This window comes from Chamaea fasciata, unplaced genomic scaffold (genome assembly GCF_029207755.1).
Source record: "Chamaea fasciata isolate MVZ Bird 193981 ecotype frontalis unplaced genomic scaffold, bChaFas1.0.hap1 SCAF_10, whole genome shotgun sequence".
Classification (NCBI taxonomy): domain Eukaryota; kingdom Metazoa; phylum Chordata; class Aves; order Passeriformes; family Sylviidae; genus Chamaea; species Chamaea fasciata.
Window position 1 is genome coordinate 25,139,932 of NW_027094095.1, and position 21,859 is coordinate 25,161,790.

General features: G+C 47.3%; 1 protein-coding gene across 2 annotated transcripts; it reads left to right on the forward strand.

Moving 5' to 3' along the window:
* The first annotated feature begins 563 nt into the window (after positions 1-563).
* On the forward strand, positions 564-21,859 carry SLC5A9 (solute carrier family 5 member 9). Of its 2 annotated transcripts, none has more exons than XM_066193141.1 (14): positions 564-692; positions 1,370-1,441; positions 3,962-4,066; positions 5,885-6,049; positions 8,606-8,711; positions 9,283-9,363; positions 10,138-10,343; positions 11,170-11,305; positions 12,151-12,258; positions 12,439-12,589; positions 13,594-13,762; positions 14,289-14,504; positions 19,966-20,113; positions 21,651-21,859. In XM_066193141.1, the coding sequence occupies exons 1-14, from the start codon at positions 564-566 to the stop codon at positions 21,857-21,859; spliced, it is 2,001 nt and encodes a 666-aa protein (XP_066049238.1). The 2 variants fall into 2 exon arrangements, with proteins under 2 accessions (XP_066049238.1, XP_066049239.1); XM_066193142.1 differs by lacking the exon at positions 564-692 and adding an exon at positions 20,118-20,127 and having other exon boundaries at positions 1,412-1,441; positions 19,966-20,073.

A 21,859-nucleotide genomic window follows, 5' to 3' on the forward strand; every position in this document is an offset into this window, starting at 1 on the left:
CCAACAAAGGAGCAGAGGTTTGGTGTGACCCATTCCCTGTGCCCTGGTTCAGGGGGCTCATGCCGGACGGTGCCCACCTTTTCTGCAAACCAGGATGAGAAATGTCCCTGCTGAGGACCTGCATTCACAGTTTGATATGTCACAGGGTCCTCTCCTCCTTCCTGCCCATGTCCTGGGACACAAGGTTCCTACTAGGGCTGGCAGAACCATCCCAGAGCTGGCTGTGGGGCACAAGCCTTCTCCAGGCAGTCCCCTGACCTCAAAGCAGAACCATCTCCTACATCCCAGTGGGTGTCACCAATGGGTAAAGGCGCAGGAGGAAGGACCACTGGTAAATGGGCAGGAGGGGGAATGGGAGGAATCCTCACACCACAGAGCTGTGTGGTGGCCCTCACTATGAGCCATGGAGACCAAACTCCTGTTGGGAAATGTTAGTCACAGTCCTGCCTGGCTTTTGCTCCCCGCTCACATCTCCTTCACCCTGTTAATAATTACAAGGGAAATAATTAAAACCAATGTGCACCGAAGTCCAGTATGAGAAAATCAGCAGTTTGCTCAGAGCCATGAGCCAGCCAACTACAGCCACCACGGAGCTGCCTGAGCCACCAGGGAACACGCTAGCAACCTTTGCAGTGGCAGACATCATTGTGCTGGTTCTGTACTTCGTCTTTATCCTCGTTGTTGGAATATGGGTGAGTCCCTGAGGGGGCTGGGGAGGCCAGAGAGGCTTTGATGCTCCCTGGACTCTTCCTGGGTATAAAGGGGTTTGTCTGCAAATGGAATCCTCTGCACAACTTCTCCCAGGGCCTATTGAGCAAATCTGGGGGTGACAGGAATCCTTCTGTGAGCCTTCACTCCCACCCCACATGGGGACAACTGTGGGATCACTCGCTGGAGGTTGTTCTGGGACTGATGCTCAACTCCTGTGCTGCAGAGCAGTCTCACATCTGGGTGTGGACAGGCAGGAGGCAAAAGAAAAGCCAGGGTTGTGTTGGAGAAGATTGAAATGGGATCTTAAAACTTTGGAAAGATTGTTGCTAGTGATTTGTTCATGTTGTTTGGCAAAGGCCTCTGTCAAGACACCGACTGCACTCTGCTTGGCTGAACTGCTTTTTCTTTCTCAGTTGGTCCATTCTCAGAAAAGTCATTAAACAGGTACAAGCAGCTTCTTGCCAAAGCACGACTGTCAGAAGCCTGCACAAAAAGGGGCAGAAGCAGTGTGTGAAGCCTGGCCTACTTAGCAGATCCATACAGTTATTTTGGAGCTGGTGCTGAGGCCAGGCACTAAGGGTTCTCCTGGCTTGGTCTGACTCGAGGGTGGGTGAATGGAGGAAAACACTTTTTCCTCTTCTTTCTCCTGTGCTTCCAGTCATCGATACGAGTGAGTCGGGGGACCATTGGAGGCTATTTTCTGGCTGGACGAGCCATGACCTGGGCACCTGTGAGTAAAATGCTTCTCTCTGTTTCTCATGGTTTGAAATTCCAGATGTGAGAGCAGGTTTGGTGAGGGGACCCCGTCTTTACATGTCCTGACTGTAGTCTTGAGATGAAGGGGACAGATGAAGGATCCATCAGGAATCATCCCACACATCTTTGCCAGTGGGCTGCAGCATGGAGCTGCCAGGCCAAAAGGGTAGCTCAGCATCTTCAGGGTTTTCCAACTCTCAGTTTCTCTGCTAAAATCAGCAGAGAAATAAACATAAAAAAGTTCCCCTTGATGAAAGTTAGGGAATGCTGGCTGCCTAGCTGGGTTTGAAACTTTTTGGCCTCAACTCACCACCGATGTTCCCAAGTCAAGAGAGCACTAGGTATTCTAGAAATGTGTTATCCTGTAAAGAGTATTTAGACACTGAATTAAAAATAATCCCTAATCCCAGGACTTTCTGAGCCCTTGCTATTTAGAACAGAGTTGAGTTTATTGACTAACGATGTAAAGGATATAAACTTCAAACCACTGAGGTTTAAATCTTAACTATGAAGGAAAAAAATAATCTATTGAAGGCACCTCTTCTTGGGAGTGGAATGTTCATATAAAGATAATTTAGAGGTGGAAAGGAATAAAAACACCACAAGAATAAAGGTTCTTCTCAGCCAATGCCAGACTCTAGAACCATATATCTCTCCAGTGAGTCGTGGGCAATGAAATGCAATTCTCAACCAAAACAGGTTTTCTCTTTTTTTCCTTTGGCTGTGCATTGCCCATAAATTCACTAGGCTAGATTTTCAGCCACTTCCACCAGAGACACCTACACCTCTCTCAAATGTCATTTCTTAAATGTTCTTTAAACTTCTGTCTCAGCCAAGTGACATTTAATGCAAAAGCTTAGCTTGATGGTTTTCTCTAACTAGGAGGGGGAAAATTAAAAGATACTAAAATTGAGGGGTTTTTATCCACTCAATCTTGCTCTTTTAGACAAGATTTTTGGGGTGTTTTTTTCTATTAAAAAATCCCCAAAACAAATCCCAAAACATCCTCACTGCTTTTGGCTCCAACCACAGGTGGCTACAGAGGCTGTTTGGTACAGATCAGCTCTTGCCTCTTCTGAACTCTTTTAGGTTCACAGCAACCCCCAATGCTGTTCACTTCCCAGATTTGTTTGTCAGAGCTGATTCCACCTCTGCAGCTCTGCTGCAGGCTCAGCTCCTTGTGACCTTCACCTTGAGTACATGAGTGGCTTATCTGTATTTTATTATTGTTTTTATGAGTGACAGGTCTCAGCTGTGCATTAAACAGCCCCAACTAAGCCCTGATATTAACTTGCTGCCCCTGTACAATGTATGTTTTTTATTTCTGTGTCTAATCTATATATCAGGAAAACTACTCACATTTCTTGCGAGCACTGTTTGCAAAGTCCTGTTGCAGGAAGTTCTTTAACCAAGAGGTTTGTCAGGAAGCAGAGTCAATGTGGGTGTTGTCATTTTACCTTACCCAAAGGTGAGAAGCAGATCAGCTTCCATTATCCCTTGTTTCACATGTGACAGTACTAAGGAGGGAAAAGCTCCTTGTAGGTGATGTACCTAAAAGCAAAGTGTAGAATGAAAGGGCTTGACTTGTCCTTTGGGTAACTTTTCATTTGACCCTGAGAGAGCTTTGATTCTGGCATGCAGAAAGGAGGTGAGGCTTTGTGTCAGTGAAAGTAGTCATTCCGTCAGATAGCCTTTGCCCTGTTTAAAAAGCCTCGGAGCTGGCATTCTGACAATCAGGGTGTCAAGGAGCCATGGCAGGGACAGCCCACCCTGCCCACAGCCAGCAGTCAAAATGAACCTGAGGCATGAGCATTTTCCAGCCTGCTGCAGAGCTCTGTAGCTTTGAACCTACCTTGGACACTAAACACAAAAGACCTACATGCTCCTAGCACATCCATGCTACGGTTCAGGAATCCCCTCCCTCAGGAGGAACTCCAAGAGAGCAGTCCTGTCACCATGGCTGTGTGAACCAGCACCGCACATGTTCAGAGCAGGACTCAAACGAGGCTGTCTGCAGGACATGGGGAGGTAGAGCAAGGGTCAGCAGGGTCAGAGATGGCACCTTGCTGGTTGCCTAACAGGGGAATGGAGAAATCCACCACATTTCATGGACACTGAGGAATCTGTGGTGTCACCAGGCTGCCCTCCCTCTGCTGTGTCCCTGTAACAGGTGTGCTTTTCAGGAGAACCACTGGCAAAGTGAGCCCTGATTCTGAGATTAAGCATTGCACTGGAGTGGGGGCGGTGGAAGAGAGCAGGAACATGCTTTAAGATATAAAAATGTGTGGAAGGGAGCAGGAACATGCTTTAAGATATAAAAATGTGTGGGTTTTCGAGAGGTGAAGGAAAACTCAACTCTCCGTTAGCACCCAGCTGCCTGACTACAAGAAGATGAGATCCCATGGAAAGAGACTTCCTGGGGGAAATGCTTGGGTTGATACAGAAGTTCCTCCAAGTGACTTTCTCGGTTTTATCGCTGTGCTCTGTGTTTCAGATTGGAGCATCCCTGATGTCAAGCGACGTGGGCAGTGGCTCATTCATGGGCCTGGCGGGCACTGCAGCAGCTGGGGGCCTTGCTGTTGGGGGCTTTGAGTGGAACGTAAGAGTCACTTCTCTTGTCACCCAAGATATCACTGTTTACAGAGGGATTGGGGTTTCTCTCCAAAATCAGGTGTTTAACACTATCAGCAGCAGCAGCAAGTGCTCAGCTCTCAGGAGAGAAGCCTCCAGACATTCCGACAGCCTTGGAGACATGAGATCTTTATTGTAGTTGAACTCAAATTTACTAGAATTATTAGTTCTTTGGCTTTCCCAGCGATACTTTGCCTTATTTTTAAGCTTTAGTCTGTTCTTGTGAAGATTAAAATAAAGGATAATGAATGTTGGAAGGGTGCTTGGATAATCACAGGATTCTGGGTACAGGGAGCCAAATAAAAAAGCAAGAAGAAGCAGCCTGTGCTCCCATATTCACTGTAAATCCATGAGAATCAGCAACACTCTCTTCACCTGGCAGCTGCCAAAATGTGGCATCTTTGGGGTGAACATCTGGGTGTGAAGGCAGGTCTCATTCTGCCCTGTTGAAGTGGCCTGGAAAATTGCCACTGACACCACACAGAGCATGAAAACCAGGCCCTTGGTATGTGCTGCTAATGAATTTGTCAGCTGATGAGGAAGGAGATTAGTGCCAGCCTCACAAGAAGCATCACTCACCTAACTCTGAATCTCTTGCCTATCTCAGCAGAGAGTGTAAATAGGGCCAAGCACAGGCAGGGCCCACCAAAAGCTCTCTCCAGGGGTATGTATTCACTGCAATGTTTTTTTTTCTAGACCATTAAGGTCACTTTTAAATCCTTTGTGAAGAAAACAGAGACTGTGTTCAGCCTGGTGCATGTCGGACATAATAGTGTACTCAAAGGAAGTCTATTCAAGTCAGTTTAGAAGCTCATGAAGACAAGACTGTGTTTCAGGGCAAATCTAACGTCATGACTTCAGATTAATTTATTTCAGTGTGGAAAGAGAACTTACATATGCCATTACTCTCTCCCTGTGCCATGGGACATCATTCTGCTGGAGGGATCATATGAGCATCTTTCACCTCAGCCAGTCTCTGCCACTGCAGGAGCCAAGGCTGTTCTCAATCAGTCACAATCTCTGCTCACAGGGATCAGGTTTTTTCTGAAAACTTCAGTAACTGATCAAAATAAATGTAAGAATGAGAGATAATGGCCAGAGACAACCAGGAGATGAGGTTTGATGATCCAATGGCTTTCCCTTTAAGATCTCCTCTTTGGGCTTTTTCTGGGAATCAAAGAAGAACTATATAAGGAATGCCTTTACTCTTTCCAAAAGATTCTTCACCTGTGGCAAAACAACTAAAGCGCCTCTTTATCTACCAGTGACAGAAGCACATCTGCGCCAGCCTGCAAGGAGAACATCCCAGCAGTCTTGCTGTTGCTTATTTTTATGCTCCACAGGGACAGTCTGCTGCCTCAGCCTCATCACTTGCTAATCAAGCAACAAACAGATGCTCCCATCCTGCTCTGAATCACTTAACTCTTCACTGCCACAGCATCAATGGTTTTAAAGGCCACCAAATACATCAGCACCTTTAGGAGAACCAGAGCAACAGAACACACCACCTTGCTCAAAAGACCAGGGGATGGAAGAGGAAATGACACCTGTGACAGAGAGAAATACAGGCCTTAGGAGGAGATCTTCCAAAGCTTCTAACTGAATTGCAGTAATTCCTCCAGCTGCTGGCTCATCTTCTGAGCAGGGGGAAAAGTCAGTCTGTTTCTCAAATACATTGCATGGCACTGTACCTTTCTGCTTTCTTAGGATGGCCACTGACAGAACAGAGGGAAAAGCTGTTCCCATGTGTTGAATCCTGTGCCTTTATTCCCTGTCTCTTTAACAGGCCATCTGGCCACTGCTGGCTCTCGGCTGGATCTTCGTGCCTGTTTACATCGCAGCAGGAGTTGTCACCATGCCTGAGTACCTGCAGAAGAGGTTTGGAGGGCAGAGGATACAAATCTACATGTCCGTGCTGTCCCTGATTATCTATATATTCACCAGGATATCCGTATGTATCCAGCTGAACACAACCCTTGTGTCTCGGGCAGGGATTGGGCATCCTGGTACAAGGCAGGGCTGCTCAGAGAGAACTCCTTGAAAGGAGCAGCCCTGCTCCCAGGAACAGCAGCAGTGTGTTAATGTGCTGCTCTTGCCTCTGTATTGATCACAGAGACCTTTCCTAAGAGAGACAGAGCCCTCATTCAACAGCAACGCACTGTGAGAACTTTACAGGGATGTGCAACTAATTACTAAACAGTCTGAGTACCATGGGCTGTCTGCCTGCTTTTTCTCTTCTATCACATCAAACCTTAGGCATCAGAGATAGAGGAAGGACTGCAATACCCCATCTGAAAATCTGGCTGGCTGCATCTTGTAGAGATGAAATTCTCTTAAATGATCCTAACCCTGCTGTTGTTCTTACAGTTAAGTTTTCAGCATTAGGTATTTTATGGTTGTTCCTCTCTCTTTCTCTCACTTGTGTTGCACAAAAAGAGGACAGTGAAAGGAAGGTAGGTTCTGGCTTATGACCAAACTCAGCATCTTTTCTGAATTGTTTGTAGCATTGTACCCTGCTGGTAACCAAAACCCAGAGTAGCCTACTGGGTATTTCCCCCTTTTAAATGCCATGCAGAAAGAAATAGAAGTTATGCTCAGATATTTCCTAAGAACTACCTGTGCCCTTGGAGGAGAGGAGTGGATTTGAGAGTCCATTACAGGGACTGAAGATGTCAGTCCTTTGTCTCCAGCTGATTATCCCAAGGTCAGCACAAGCCAGTTTTCACTAGACCCTTCTGAAATATTTAGATGTCAAATTGCCTTGGGAGACACTGGCTGGAGACAAAACACTCCTGTGGCTTCAAGGTCCTTCTCCCAGGCTTATGATGTCTCAGCACCTGGGAGGGGCATTAAGAGCAGTTCCAGGCTGGGAGTGTGGGATAGATTGCCTCCTCTAATGGGCAGCTCTTGGTCATGTCACCCACAGCTGTCACCACTGCCTCCAGCTCTGCTCTGTGGGATCAAAGCATTGCCCCTGGTGGCAGAGTGAGCGAGGTGTTGCAAAAAGGCACTTCAAGCCCCTTTACCTGCGAGGGATCAGTGGCAAGTCTCTGGTGCAGCAGCCCACAGTGAGCACAGGCACACAGGGAAGGAATGAAACAGAGCTGTCTTTCAGAGTGACCTTCAGCAGAGCAGGATTTGCCAGTGCTTTTCAGAGTAGGACCCTGGCCCCCATCACTGCGGTTTCATCTCAGTGCTTTCTCCTCTGTGCAGCCAATTCACCGTGGCTGAGGGATGTGGCTGGGGGAGTTTATGGCCATGACAGGTGCTTTCTATTAAGCAGAGCTATTGTTTGTGGAGAGCTCATTTAGCGGCTGGCTGGACAGCAGGCACTTGGTTACAAGAAGGATTTTTCTCCCTGTGCTTTCTGCCCAAACACAGGTCAACAACCAGGGCACTGCAGAGTCTTCTCGGCTTACAAAGAAAAGAGAGATCTCAATAAACAGTGTTGTCAGAGGACTGATCCTGCACGGCTACAGAGGTGGTTGTGTTTCCTGCTGGGAAGCCAAGCCCCAGAAGGGGCAGGGACTCCTGCGGTGTACGGGCTGTGCCTGTCATGTCTCAGGCCTGCAGAGGTCAGGGCTTGCACTGGCTCCTTGCTTTCAAGGTGCTCATTTCAGAAACAGCAAATGGAATTCTTGCCCCACCCCTTCTGTCTCCCTTGGCAAAGGTCTTCACATGTGTCTCACTCCATACAAGACTTGCAGGTGTCCTTCTATCTGCTTTCCCAACATAAACATCTCCCATATCACCTTCTGCAATTTTGAATGATGTTATCTGTGTAATTCCAGGTTTCATCTGTCCAGCCAGATTCTGGTGTCACTCTCTGCCAGAAGGTCCAAACAAAACACAGCTGATAGGGGTTTCTGAATTTCTAGTGAGGTCCTCAGCAGGTACAACCTGGTTTTTTTTGGAGTCACTCTAATATGCTGAACTGCAGGAACAGAAAACCCACCTGTTGACTTTCTCAGATAAACAAATGGTACAGGACATCAGTGACTCTTTAGGAGTCTTTCAAGAGGGAGTGTCTCTTGGACCATGAGGCCACCAAGACGTGGCCCTGGGAAGAATAAGGTCTCTGCTATGTCCCTCTCTTTCCCTCCTGTGTCTGCCTGTGGATACATGGGCTCTGCCATCCAGGGATGTGTTCACAGTCATTAAAAGAAATGACTGTTTACACCAGTCCTTCTCTGTGCCAGCCAGGATTCTATGACTCAAGATGGTCTTTATTTTGATGACTTTTTAGTCCCTTGGCGTAGCACCTTCATTTTCACCCTTCTGCTCTCCCACATCCTGAAAGCTCTTACCTGGAGGAAAGTTTTTCCTTACAGCAAACCAAGGTTCAGAGCCAAGAGTCCCAACAGCTCTTCTCCTCCCCTTCCAGTTCACCTTCCTGGTGTCCTCCCCTGTCAGTGCTTTCAGCCGCAGAGGGCTGCAGGCTGCTTTATTAGATTTCACTTGCACGAAGCACTACTAATGCTAGACTGCCCTTGGTTTTTTATTCCAGGCTGACATTTTTGCTGGAGCATTGTTCATCCAAGTCTCTTTGGGCTGGAACCTCTACTTGTCCACTGTGCTCTTGCTAGCAGTGACTGCTGTCTACACCATTTTTGGTAAATAGCTGGTTTTCAAGGACACATTAGAAACTGGAGCCTAGGATACAAGTTTCCCATTTCCTACAGAGGAGAAAGAGTATTCAGGTCCTGGTCTGAGGGAGAGATTGCCCCAGTTGCTGGTAATACCTGCCTTGTCAGTCCCCCCGTTGGAGACCTTTGATTCTTCTCCTCTCCCCTCTTGGCCCAAGGGAAAGTGGTATGGGGGAACATCACTGTTTTTAGAGGATTTTCTAACACTGCACAAGGCTCTTGGCTCCCTCTGTGCAGGAAGTTGCCACTGCCCATGTTTGTTATTTTGTTCCCTTTCTGCAAAATTAGCAACTTGAGCTGTTAAGGTGCTGAGCTGCCTTCAAGTTGTCTCATGAACATGGAAAACCTTCCACACTGTTCCTCGTGGGAGGGCTTGTGACAGCTGTGGGCTGCAGGGCACCAGTTCAGTGCCAGCTTCTCCCAGTGGGTCTGTCCTGAAATCACAGGGCTGGGGCTAGAGAAAGCATTTTTCCAGGTGAGGATCTTGTTTCCCTGTGCATGGTGACACAATGACTGTTGTCTCTGCTTCTCCTGGCAGGGGGTTTGACTGCTGTGATTTACACAGACCTGCTGCAGACCATAATCATGGTGGTGGGAGCTTTTGTCCTCATGTTCATAGGTAAGAGGAACCTGCAGTGGCACCACACTGCAGTTGAGTGGTCCCAAGGCCACTAAAGGCACCTTAGCAGGGTGCCTCACACTTCCATCTGTGGTGCAGAAATGAGTTTCAACCACTCACAGAAGTGGTGCCAGCACAAGTCTCATTCTCCAAGCCATCAGACTTTCTTCATCCTTTGCACTAACTGTATGGAGCTGAGGCTCTGGATAACTTCACCTCACTGGAGTTGCCAAAGAACTTTGGAACATCCCATTCTCAGAGCCAAACTGAGCTCTCATTAAGCCCATGTCAACTCAGAGTAATCCTGCTGATTTCCACTGTTTACTTTTGGAGTTACTATGGATTCATGTGAGTGTAACTGAGCGTTATAAAAAAACACAGAGCAACAAGGCAATGACCATCATTAGTCTTTGTTTTAAGCTTTCTTGGCAACCAGAAATATCTAAACCAGGTATATATTTTTTCATGTTATACTTTCCAGCTCTAGCTCTTGGAGGGTGTATAATTAAAAACTAGATGCTGATGACATTGCAGGGATTAGGATCATGGAGATTTTCCTGCATTGATCCTCCTCCACAATGTGTTGTTTAAACCGCAAGGACTCTGGGCAAAATCCCACTGACTTCTGTAGAAACTCTGACTGCAAAAAGCAAGGGTGGCATGAAAAGTAAAGGAGATAAGAGGAAGGTAAAAGAAAAGTAATCATGAGTCTCAGATAAGATAATGACTTTGCATGATATAACAGCCCTTAAATCACTGGCATTTTCTTTACAGGATTTGAAAAAGTTGGCTGGTATGAAGGACTTCAGGAGAAATATATGACAGCAGTACCAAAGGTCACGGTCCCAAACACAACCTGTCACCTCCCACGTGCAGATTCCTTTAATGTGCTCAGGGATCCCATCACAGGAGACCTTCCCTGGCCTGGCCTTATGTTTGGTCTTACTGTGGTGGCTATTTGGTGCTGGTGCAATGACCAGGTAAATAAAACCTTTCTTTCCCTCAGGAGACAAACCACCACAGTGTTATTTTCAGTCCACTCCTCAGTCTGTGGATCTGTGAGCTGAAAAATCCCTGTACCTCAGTGTGCAGGAGTTGCTACTTTTTTTACTGGTCTAGACCAGAATGTCTCACTCCTTCCACCTTCTCAGAAAGCTGCTAATTATATGCACTTCTTAGTGCAGTGGGAACAGGTTGTTTTAACCCATTTTTATCCCACTGTGGGCTGGTGAGTACTGGGAGTCTTCATGCAGTTAACATGACAAGGCTATAAAAACGTGAATCTGGAGCTGGTTGTGCTGTGACCTTGAGGAGACCTCCAGACAGTATTCCTCCATTCATATTCCCAGATGTCTCATGTCCCTTATTCCTTTTCAAGCTACAAACAAGGAAAGCTGTTTGTGTTTCTCGGGACGCGGTGTTTCTGTACTTTCAGATGGGATAATTATGAAACGCCACCACTGAGCTTTTACCAAAACACCCCCAGTCTGCTTCATTACCTGTCTCTTGCTGCCATGCAGCTGCTGTCTCCAGCCCTCAAGGTGGCTTCATTTCAGTCAAGGGTGAAATCTTTCCTATAAGGGAAATTTCCACAGTGCCCTCTCCTCTAGCCTGAGCTCTGTGGACTGAGCTCTGAGGGGTGGCAGCAGGCTGCAGTCAGTGAGGTGGGAAAGCTGTCCTTGGCATGAAAAACATGCTGGAATCCTGGGGATGAAAGTCATCCCTGAGAAGGAGAGACAGAATGGATCCTGCTCTCTCTGCTGTGCTTCTGTTTCATTCTCTGCTCCCTTTCTGCACTGGTTGCAGGTGATGGTCCAGAGGGCTCTCTCTGCCAAGAACCTTTCCCACGCCAAAGGTGGATCAGTGTTTGCAGGATATCTGAAACTCTTGCCTGTGTTTTTCATTGTCATGCCAGGAATGATCAGCAGAGCTCTTTTCCCAGGTGAGACTTCCCATCTTCCTTAAAACAGGGCTCCTTACCTGCTGTAGCCACTAGTCCCACACAGGTCTGCCAGCACTTTTACATCTTAGAAACTGCTGTCCAGCAGGCATGTTCATAGAGATTCCTGTTGCACTGTGGTGTTCCCAAGCCCTCCCTCCAGTTCTCCCACAGTAGCCATAAGGGGCATACTTCACCATTGGGAGCATTTAGCTCCATGCTGTGGACATTGCATGCATCGCTCCATCTGGAGGGAGTCAGTGAAATTAAATTCCTGGAGCACTGAGGTTGTCCTTCAGATCTTATGGATTACATCCATTAGGTGTTTTGGAGAGTTTTAGCAACCTACCACACAGATTCATTTAGGTCCTGGGCAATTAGGCTAAACAAGCCTCCCTTCTATCCCAAGGAGCTCTCATTGCTGGATTCTCCAGAGACTTCCCCTTTCCAGAAGAATAACTCGGTTAGAAGGAGCTCTCCCAGAGGAAAGAGCCTCTTCCCCAGACTTCCTAAACAGGAGTAAGCGAGCCTCCAGCATCCCTGGGAACGCAGCTGACAGGTTCATGGAAACAGTCCAGTTCCCACAAGTGACAAATCATCAAGGATTACAGTTATGCAACACCCAGTAGAGTTTTAGCTGTATCTTGAACAGAATTTCAAAATGTCATCTCAAAGTTTCACCTCGATTATATGATATAAAGCATTTTCAGCTCCACTCATTGGAGCTGTATTCTACCTTGAATTTATATGAAATTGTACAAGGCATCAGGATTTGTTCCCCTGATCTAAACAACCTATGGCTTAGTGGGGTTTGCACTGACTCCTCGTTGTTTCCTTGTGTTCCACAGATGAAGTGGGCTGTGTGGACCCAGAGATCTGCAAAAGGGTCTGTGGAGCTGCTGTGGGTTGTTCCAACATTGCCTATCCCAAACTGGTGATTGAACTGATGCCTGATGGTGAGAAACACCATGTGCAGCTGGGCTTGAGCCAGGCTTTGCATGGGGGGATCAGGCTGCCCTTACCCATCCTGAGGATGTGGAAATCTTACTGCAGATATCAGACAGCAGGATGGAAAACACAGTGCTCAGAGGCCCAAGGCCCAGTCCTGATTCACCTTCTGTGTTTTGCTCCCTCAGGGCTCCGGGGTTTGATGATTGCAGTGATGATGGCAGCCCTGATGAGTTCCCTCACCTCAGTTTTCAACAGCAGCAGCACCCTCTTCACTATCGACATCTGGCTGCGGGTCCGCAAGCAGGCCTCCGAGCAGGAGCTGATGATTGTGGGAAGGTCCTCGCATTTATTTATGTCTCATTCTTCTCATCATCTGTTCTGAGTGCAGCTTTTACATCCTCCAGGCTGGACTCACTGAGAAAAATCTGGTGCCTGCAATACAGAGCAGGAGCAGAGCTTGGGAAAGAGAACTGCGTTTTCCAGCTTCATCTTTGATAGGCCTGGTCAAGGAGAAACTCTGAGTGTTCCATTGAGCTTAGCAGATAATTGTCTCTCTTCTCTCTAAACTTATTATAAATACTGCTTTAAGTGTAACTTCTAGAAAAGCCAAAAGTGCTCTTGAGTCATTGTCACCAGAGGTCTATAAAAATGTTCTTTTTGCATCAGACAGGAGTGATACGTTGCAATTACTTCTTTTCTCCTTTTTTATTTTTTCAGGGAAAAGTGCAGAGCTGAGCCTCCCAGCTTTCTGTCACTGTGATAATTTGTAGTGTCTCTGCATTTTATCAGGGGCATATAAAGTTCTCTTCCAGACAGGGCAGTTTAGGCTGCATTCAGTGTGGAGGTTTTGCTCTCCAGTCATGAGCGTTCTGTTCTAAACTTTGCTGAGGCTGAAGGCTGCAGGCAAACTCACGCTTTGCCATGGCAGACTGGGTAGAGGACAAGTACCTCTTGCTCAGCAGAATGGACAAACCTCTGTGGCACAGGGTGCAAAGGCAAAGGAAGGTTACAATATTCACCTGAGACCCCAAACACAATTTTAATAAGTAGCAAACAAGTTGGAATTTGGCAAAGGCAAGAGACTGAGCACATTACCTGCTTGGAAAGGAGGCAGAAAGACAAGCTACCAGCTCCCTCTTTCTGTCATATCCAAGAGAAAGGTCATTGAAGACCATGTCACACTTTAGCACACACCAGACTCACACTGGGAGAACAATTTTCTCTTTTCTTGTGTACTGTGGACTGTGGACTTTTTCTTAGAAAATTCCAAGGGCAGCTGGGAGTGTGTTTTGCTGCAAATCTACCTGCAGAGTTAATACAATTTTATCATTCTCTTTCAGAGTCTTCATTGTCATCCTTGTGATCATCAGTATTCTCTGGATCCCAATCATTCAGACAGCCAACAGTGGAAAGCTCTTTGACTACATTCAGTCCATAGGCAGCTATCTGTCCCCACCAGTCACAGCCCTCTTCATCCTGGCAATCTTCTGGAAGAGAGTTAATGAGCCTGTAAGTGAAGTGTCAACAACCAATTGATACGTGTGTTTAATTTGATAAAATAAACAAGTATCTCTTCCCTCAGTACTTAGCCTTTGAGACTCTTTAAACTTGGAGTCAGTCCAGCTCAAGTGTGACAATTAGACAGCCTTTCCTGGCCTGCATTAGTGGAGCTTAGCCCAGTCTCTGGTGGCTGTGAGTTTGCTTCTAAGAAGCCACTGCAAGTGGTACTTTATGGCAGTCCCATTTGAAAGCATGAAAGGGAAGTTGTTCTGCCATTTAGGGATGATGTGTCAAAGTCTCACTGGAGGAGTGTTATTAGGAGGAGATTCTTGCATTGTTTGTGCTCTATGTCATTCACGTTCATGGGCAGTGAGAGAAAATGAGGATTTTTTTACCTGAAAAAATTCTGCTTTGATGCAGCTCAGTGTGGATTTCCATCAGGCATTAAAAGTCTTGGGAAAGAGGGAGAGGAGAGGGAAAACTACAAGCAAAGGTAATTTGCAGTGACCTTTTCTCTGTGCTTGCCTTTTCTCAGGGTGCTTTCTGGGGACTCATGATTGGCCTTGCTGTTGGCGTGGTTCGGATGATCATGGATTTAGTTTATACCGCCCCGTCTTGTGGGGAGGAGGACAGGAGACCAGCTGTGCTAAAGGACGTGCACTACCTCTACTTCGCTCTTATCCTCTGTGCCCTCACTGCCATTGTCACCGTGATCATCAGCCTCTGCACCCCACCACTCCCTGAAGAAAAGGTAAGTGACTTGCAGTGACACCCTTTTCCCAGGGCCGCCACTTGCATACCAAAAGTCCCCGAGATTTGCCCTTTCCTGTTCCTGCAATGGCTAAGAAATGGTGTGTAATGCATAGGCTGCCAAGAACCCCTTGCTCCTCAGCTCTCCCTGTTCCCCAGGCCACACAGTGTTAATGCCTCTGAGCACTGAGAGCTTCAAATTGAGTGTGAGTTCTCATGCTGTGCCCAGAGCTGGGCAGACACCACAGCCCATCATAGCTGGAATAGAAAGCAAAGAAGAAGGGGAAGGAGGTGAAATCGCATTACAGAGCACTGCTGAGGAGGAATTAAATATATCTAATTGTAGCATCTAGCCTGTTTCAGCAGAGCCAGCATCAATCTTGCAGGCAAACAAGATTAATTTTTTTTGCAACATGGGCATTTAGGAAAGTAACATTTTGTCCCAATGTGATCTCAATTAAATTTAATAACTTTGAGGGAAGCGCAACTTTCTTTTACTTTGCACATTAAAATGGTGCAGAGTTGGGAGGGTTTATATTGTAAAACCTTCAAGCAACTCTTCCCAGTCCCAGGTTTTAAGGCAGCTGCCAGTATAACAAAAGTGCCACCTACCTCTCAGCAAAGGTTACTGGATAGATTAAAAAGACCTAGTTTTTCCTGTCCAACTGCATGAGAGAGAAAATGCTGTGATGGCATCAATCTGTTGCTTCCTCATAACTTGTAAAGCATTAAGCAGCTCCATCAGGGTTTGATGGAATGTTATAGGTGTCAAAGACACCCGCTCCTGAAGATTACATGAAAGCAGGTGCTCAGATAGGGGAGAGGAGGGGGGAGAGAGGCTGTCTTTGTGTCTGCTTGGAGATAAACTCTCAGCTTTTATTAGCTATCAGAGCATCCACATGGGAGAGAGAAATACTGGCAAGGAGGCACCATTAGTTCTGCTGCTTACGTTGTTCATGACTGCTCAGGGGTGGCCAGATGGTTGCCAGCAATTAATTACTGTGGTTTAATGAGTTCCCACTCATCATCTGACCTGTGATAGCTAAACATATGCAGTGCTCCCTGCCCACAGCAATAGCAAGATAAGATGCATTAACAGAGCACTGGTGAACAGTGAGCATCAAACCAGCAGTTCAGGAGATGGAGAAACTGGCCCCAGCACCTCCAGGCTTTTTAGTCTGACCTCAGAGCTATGAAAACATTTCAAGTGACTTCCAAGAGGAGGAGTTCAGCATGGAGCTGTAAAAGAATTAGAGAGATTGCAATCCTAAGAGATTCCGCATGGGAGGTTTTCAGTGGTATTTCTACTGAAACGTGTGAGTTTATAGGTGCTGGATGTAAGTGACCTTACTTGACACATTCTTCAAAGAGCCAGCGGTATGGTCAGGGAGGGCAGGGTTCTGTCTGAAGCAGTTATCTTCAGATAACTGAAGTTTGTCTGTGTGCAGTTATCCCAGAGGAACACAGGATGAGAGGTGGTGGCTACCCTGCCTCGGGTACCTCTGGAGAGCCAGAGAGGGAGGAGCGCTTGCTGAAGGGAAGCACTGGCCAGGAACTAACATCAGCTGGACCTTTAGGAGAAATCTGATCAATAGGGATGTTCAGGATAGCCTTTTGGTATGCCATGGACCCCACATAGTGCTGAGCTCAGTGCTTGACCTCAGTGTACGAAATTCTGTTGTAGAAAATGAATGAGAATTAATGATACTGCCTGGACACAGAGACCCAGATCAATCATCTGATATTTGTGATGACCATCCCGTGTGCCCCCTGCCCCTCACTATCTTCCCACCACAAGGAAAATGGCATGGACTGCCAGGAAATTTGTGCCACTAAGCAGCAGCTCATTCCCTCTTTCCACAGCTCAGTAGGAATGGGAGAGTCTGTCCCCATTTCTTCTTGTCTGATTCCATTCAGTTTCTACTATTTAGCCCTGATATCAACAGGAAATGTCTATCCTCGTTCCTCAGAGAACAGCCAAAGGGAAGGCGTCAGGTTGAACTGAAGTAGGAGACAACACTGCTGGGTTTCTGCCTGCCTGGCACAAATCTGAGTGGGCAGCACTGAGACCGAAAGTTTTCATTTTCCTGGGTCAGATTGACCCAAGGTTTTGCCCTAGACATGAGGCGAGGTGTGGGTTTGGACCATCACTTCTGATGACATGGTTTCTCACAGTTTGCCCCCTCATCTCCAGTGACTCTGTGGCTGTGCTGGGCTGGCTCAGGGCCAGAAGTGTTTGGGGAAGGAAGGGCAGGAGGTGGAGATCAGGGTGGATACTCAGGGCTCTGACTGTCTGGGTAGAAACTGGCACCTGGCCTTTATGTTTGGCCATTATTTACTTGGCATGTGAGTGGGCAAACCTGTGGTGAAGAGCCCGAGTGTCCCTGTGACAGTGGCTGGGAGGGGGACACCGTGCTGGGTGTCCTGCATGAGGATCACTGAAGCTCTGGTTCTTCCTGGTGAATCCATTCCCTTCCTGAGCCTCAGATATTTCTTGCCTAAGACTCACATGGGGCTGGTTCTGCTCATCCTTAACTGCAGTGCTTGGAGGTGGAATGATGAAAGACACGATCCAAGAGCTAGAAATTGTGGCATTTGTTTTGTCAAGCAAAAAGAGTAGAAAAACAAGCTGGTAAAGACAAAGCCAAGGAAATAGAGTGATAGATCATACCTCGGCAGATGTAAATCACCACAGCTCCACTGCCTTCAAAGACCAGGAACAGCTGTTGAGCACAGTTATGTCACTTTGCACCAGCTGAGGATCTTCACTGGACAACTTTAAATATTGAATCTCAATGCTTCTGAGATGGTAAATGGGCAAAAGGAGAAAAGAGATTTGTATCTGATGCTAGAGTGGTACAGCTAATATTCCTGGCTTTAAATGAATTACAATCTGAGAAGTGCAAGCTGTAGCATTTTCTCCTGCTGTTTTGGACACTCTCCCATCCCTGTGGTGATTGATGCTGTGCTGGAAAACAAGTACGCAAGGAATTTGTTTGGTATGCTCCAGAGTTCATATGTCTTCATTGTAGGTAGTCCATATTATGTCATGCCGTCCTTGAAAACCCTGCAAAAGAGCTTACAATTAAATTTGAGACTATGAAGCTGAAACACGACTGTCAGGTGCCAGATGGCATTTTGGAACAGAAAGATTTATTCTAGTTTACAAACAACAGAAGAAAAACTTTGCTGAGTTCTTGCAAACTGCCTTGCCCAAGGAGACTGTGAGGGAGAAAAGGGAGGGGAACAGCCCACAAAGCGCTGAGTGCTGCACCAGCAGGTCAGCTCCCCAGAGGTCAGGGCTCACCCAGACAGGCTGATGGCTTGGCAATTCCACTTGCTGTACTCTGGGGTTGGGATCTTTTGTCTTGAGGTCTGGCTTCAGTGGCCCCTCTTGGTGCACAGCCTCGGAGGAGCACTAAGCCCACCTGGGCTGGCCTGAGCCCACCCTGAGAGCTCTGAGCTGCTGCACCTGGAGCTCCCACAGCATACTTGGTGGCACTGAGAGCCAGACGTGCTGAGCTCTGTGGGTGCTGACAGGAGCAAACCTAGGACACAGGGCTCCCCCAGCAGTGCCCAGGGGTGACTCTGCTGGTGGGAGCGGAGCCACAGGCCTCCCCAGGACCCAGCACAAGTCCCAGTCAGTAAAGCTGACACAGCTCCTCTGCAGGCAATTCTTAGTGAAGGATTTTCCTGCTTTCTCCAGGAACCCAAGACACTCCCACCCTCTACCTCCCCTCCCTATCCTTTGGGAGGCTGTGCCAGGCAAGCACAGCCAGCCCCGTGGAGTCCTCCATGGCCACACAGAGCTGCTGCTCTTTCCCACACCAGTGGCAAAGAGGAGAAAGGGGGATCTCAAGGAACACAACCCACTGAGCTCAAAAGCCGGCGTGCTGGTGTGATGCTTCCTCAGGAGCTCTCTAGGCTGCTGGTTTGCTTTACTGGCCATGGGAGAGGCACCAACTCCTGGGTGGGTCAGTGGGGTGTTGCCATGAGGTTCCCTGTGTCTATGCTGTTTTCCACGGGGAATTGCTCCCCCCTGGTAGAGTCTGAGCCCCAGGTACACCCCAGCCCTTGCAGATTTTGCTGCAATGTGCAGAGACAGTGGTTCAGTGACACATGAGGAGAGAAAAGGAAAAAAGTTTTGGAAAGCCTTTAGTACCCTGAAACTTTTCTATGTTCCAGTGACATTTCCTAAGTGATTAAAAAAAAAAAAAAAAAAAAGAATCCCTGAGAAAGATGAGGATCATCAAATCAAAGCAATTTAGCACTTCATGACAAGAAAGATTAGCCCTGCCCAGTGCTCATCTTGGTTGAAAATGATTTAAATAAAGCTATAAATCTTCTGGAAATTATGCAACATTCTGTGTCAGCTGGAAGCTTCTGCCTGGATTTGTGTGTGCAAAATTCAAAAATTAAACACATGTCACTTTGTAAGTGACCCATTGGGGAAGTTCATTTCCATACAGGCAGAGCAGGGAGGCAGCTGCTCCTGGGGCTAGTGTGTGACTTTTCCTGCCCTGTTGTCACCACTGCAGCTCTGCACTGTCCCCCCCTGTGCCCCTCTGCCAGGCAGCGTGGGCAGGAGGGGGAGGGCAGCTGCTGGACCTGGCAGCTGCATTAGGGAGGGATGGATGAGCCTGTCCCTGCTGCCTGGCCTGGCCAGGGCAGGGGTCAGGAAGAGGCACCGAGATCCTGGGCATGCCAAGGTCAGCCACAGCAGCAGCAGGCCTGGCTTAACCCCAAATCCCTGAGCCCCTGGGGTGTGTGACGCCCCCACAGCTGCCAAAGGGCCACTGAGGTTTGCAAGATCGATGTCTCCTGTGCACTCCCTTTGTTCCCTTTCAGGCTTGCTTTAGGATAAGTTTCAGAACTTGGGTGCTTGTAAAGCAGACTGATCATCCTTTGTGGCTTTCTGCAGAGACAACGAGGCAATGTCTTTTATTGGCCCATCAGAGAAATCTGGAATTTAAAAAAAAAATCTTATGAGGGCACAACAATTGTCTTTGACTGACTGTATCCAGAGAAGGTATCTTGCCTTTTTTTTTGATTGATTTTTAGTTATTACCCTTGCGTGTTGGAGGGCTGCCATTCTGGATGCAGACCATCATTATTTCAGATCAATCACATGAGCCTTGCAAATAGGAAGCTGCTTCTCCAATGTCTGCTCTAAAGCGTTACTCCTCAGAGACAGGGATGGAACAAGTTATTTTAAAAAATGGATGGAGAGAAACCCGATTATTTCACATTTTTTCTCAGCTTTTCAACTCCAGCTGGATGGTGCCAACCTTCTTACCCAGGGTGTGGGCACCTGTGCAGGAAGGAAGGGAAGGAAAGCAGGAGATCACCCCGAACAGGACTCAGCACTACCTTGGACCTGTGCCCCCCAAGGAGGGAGATGTCTGGGTGGCCACGCTGGGACAGACAGGCAGTGACCAGTTTCTCTCTGTTCCACTTTGCAGCTGGACAGCCTCACGTGGTGGACCAGGCACAAAAAAGCACCTGCCATAATCCTGGAAAATGGCAAGAGTGAAGAAGCTCAGACCAAAGCAGAAGACACAGAGAAGGACGTGGTGGAAACTGCAGCTTCAGGCCATAAGGAGGAGGCAGGTAGGGATCTGTCTGTGAACAAACACACTCATGTGCCTGGGAGTGCACAGCCAGGATCTCATGCAAATCCCTGAAGTTCATGGGGGGCCACCTGGCGCATTCACTGGAGCTGGGGCTTGTATTTACAGTTTTAAGCATGTGACAAATCAAAGTGTTGAGGTTCTTGGCCTTACCTTGATGTCACATCCCTCTGAATGGCTCAGAAGAGCTGCCACTCCTGGAAAGAAAGAGCACCAAAAGAGCAGCACAGTCTGAGGGGACCAAGAGACCCTGGGAGCAGACATGTGCACTTTGTGGACATCTAGAAGGAACCCACAGGCCTTACTTTTCTCATTTCCATGATGCCAAGAGGATCTTTTCATCTTCCCTTAGGATGTAAGCCATGGTTAAAACTCAGACCTTAAACAGCTCTGTGTCCTACCAGAGGTATTTAGTAGAAGGAAGGCAGAGCAAAGTGAACTGAAAGAATTGTCAGGAGACAGAACAGTAGCAGGAGATGCTACATAGGCAAGTTCTTTTCAGAGTGGACAGAGCTTTATTCTGTAAATCTACTAAAAATGCAGCTTCCAGGTTTTGAGCTGAACCTTTCAAGGTTACAGAGCAGGAACCTCAGAATAAAGACACACACAGGATTTCTTCACTCCTTCCATTTGCTGGTCAGTCCAGAGGACACTGGAACCAATCACAGCCAGGCCAAACAGAAGTGAACATCTAAACAAATCCCTTGGTTTTTCTCTTCCCCAACAGAGTAAATCTGGATTTAAGTTGAATGCAGTTGTTCAGCAATATTTCTTATTTCTTATCAATTCCTAGCTCACGTCACTAGCAGAGATTTTTATAAACAAATATCTTGGTATTTTGGTAATTAGCAGAGATAAGATGAGATGAGGAAGGAAATGTGAAACAGTAGTTGACAGTTTAATGAGGGTTTATTTCTGGGTAACACCCTTTTTCAAGGCCCTGTAACATCCTGCATTTCAAAAAAAGGTTTTATTTGTAAAGAACAGTGAGTGAAAAACACACAACACAGGACTGACAATTAAAACACACACTTCACCTGGCATGCCACGTGTAATGAACAAGCTGGGATATCTCTAAATGGACCATCATGCTGTCAGGAATTTTTAAAAGTGGGTGGAATCTGGACTGGGGAGAAGGGGAAAGAGATGTTGATTTACTAAAGAGTGATTGGTGTTGCAATCAAACAACTGCAATCAGACTGTGCTGTACATGGTCTAGGGAGACGTTTCCTATTTCTTTTCCCCTTTTCCTTTTCCCCTTTTCCTTTTCCCCTTTTCCTCTTCCTCTTTTCTTATCTTCTTTTCCTTATCCATTTTTCCTTTTCTCCTTTTTCCCTTTTCCCCTTTTCCCCTTTTCCCCTCTTCCTTTTCCCTTCTTTCCATCATCTTGCATCTCCCATGCAAGGTGCCTCTCAAGCCCCACTCCAGACTGGCTGATGCACCTCCAATCAATTGGGAGACGGGAGGGAAGAGTCCCAGTAGATTCCAACAGCCATGTTTTGGTCCCTCTCTCGCAGCAGCCAAACCTTCCTGCTGGAAAATGATGTATTTGTGGTTCTGTGGTCTGTCCACTGGCCCCACGCCCAGCCTGTCCGAGGAGGAGAAAGCTGCCCTGCAGCAGAGACTCACCAGCATCGAGGAAAAGCCCCTCTGGAGGCACGTGTGCAATGTCACTGCCATTCTCCTGCTGGCTGTCAACGTCTTCCTGTGGGCATATTATGCCTGA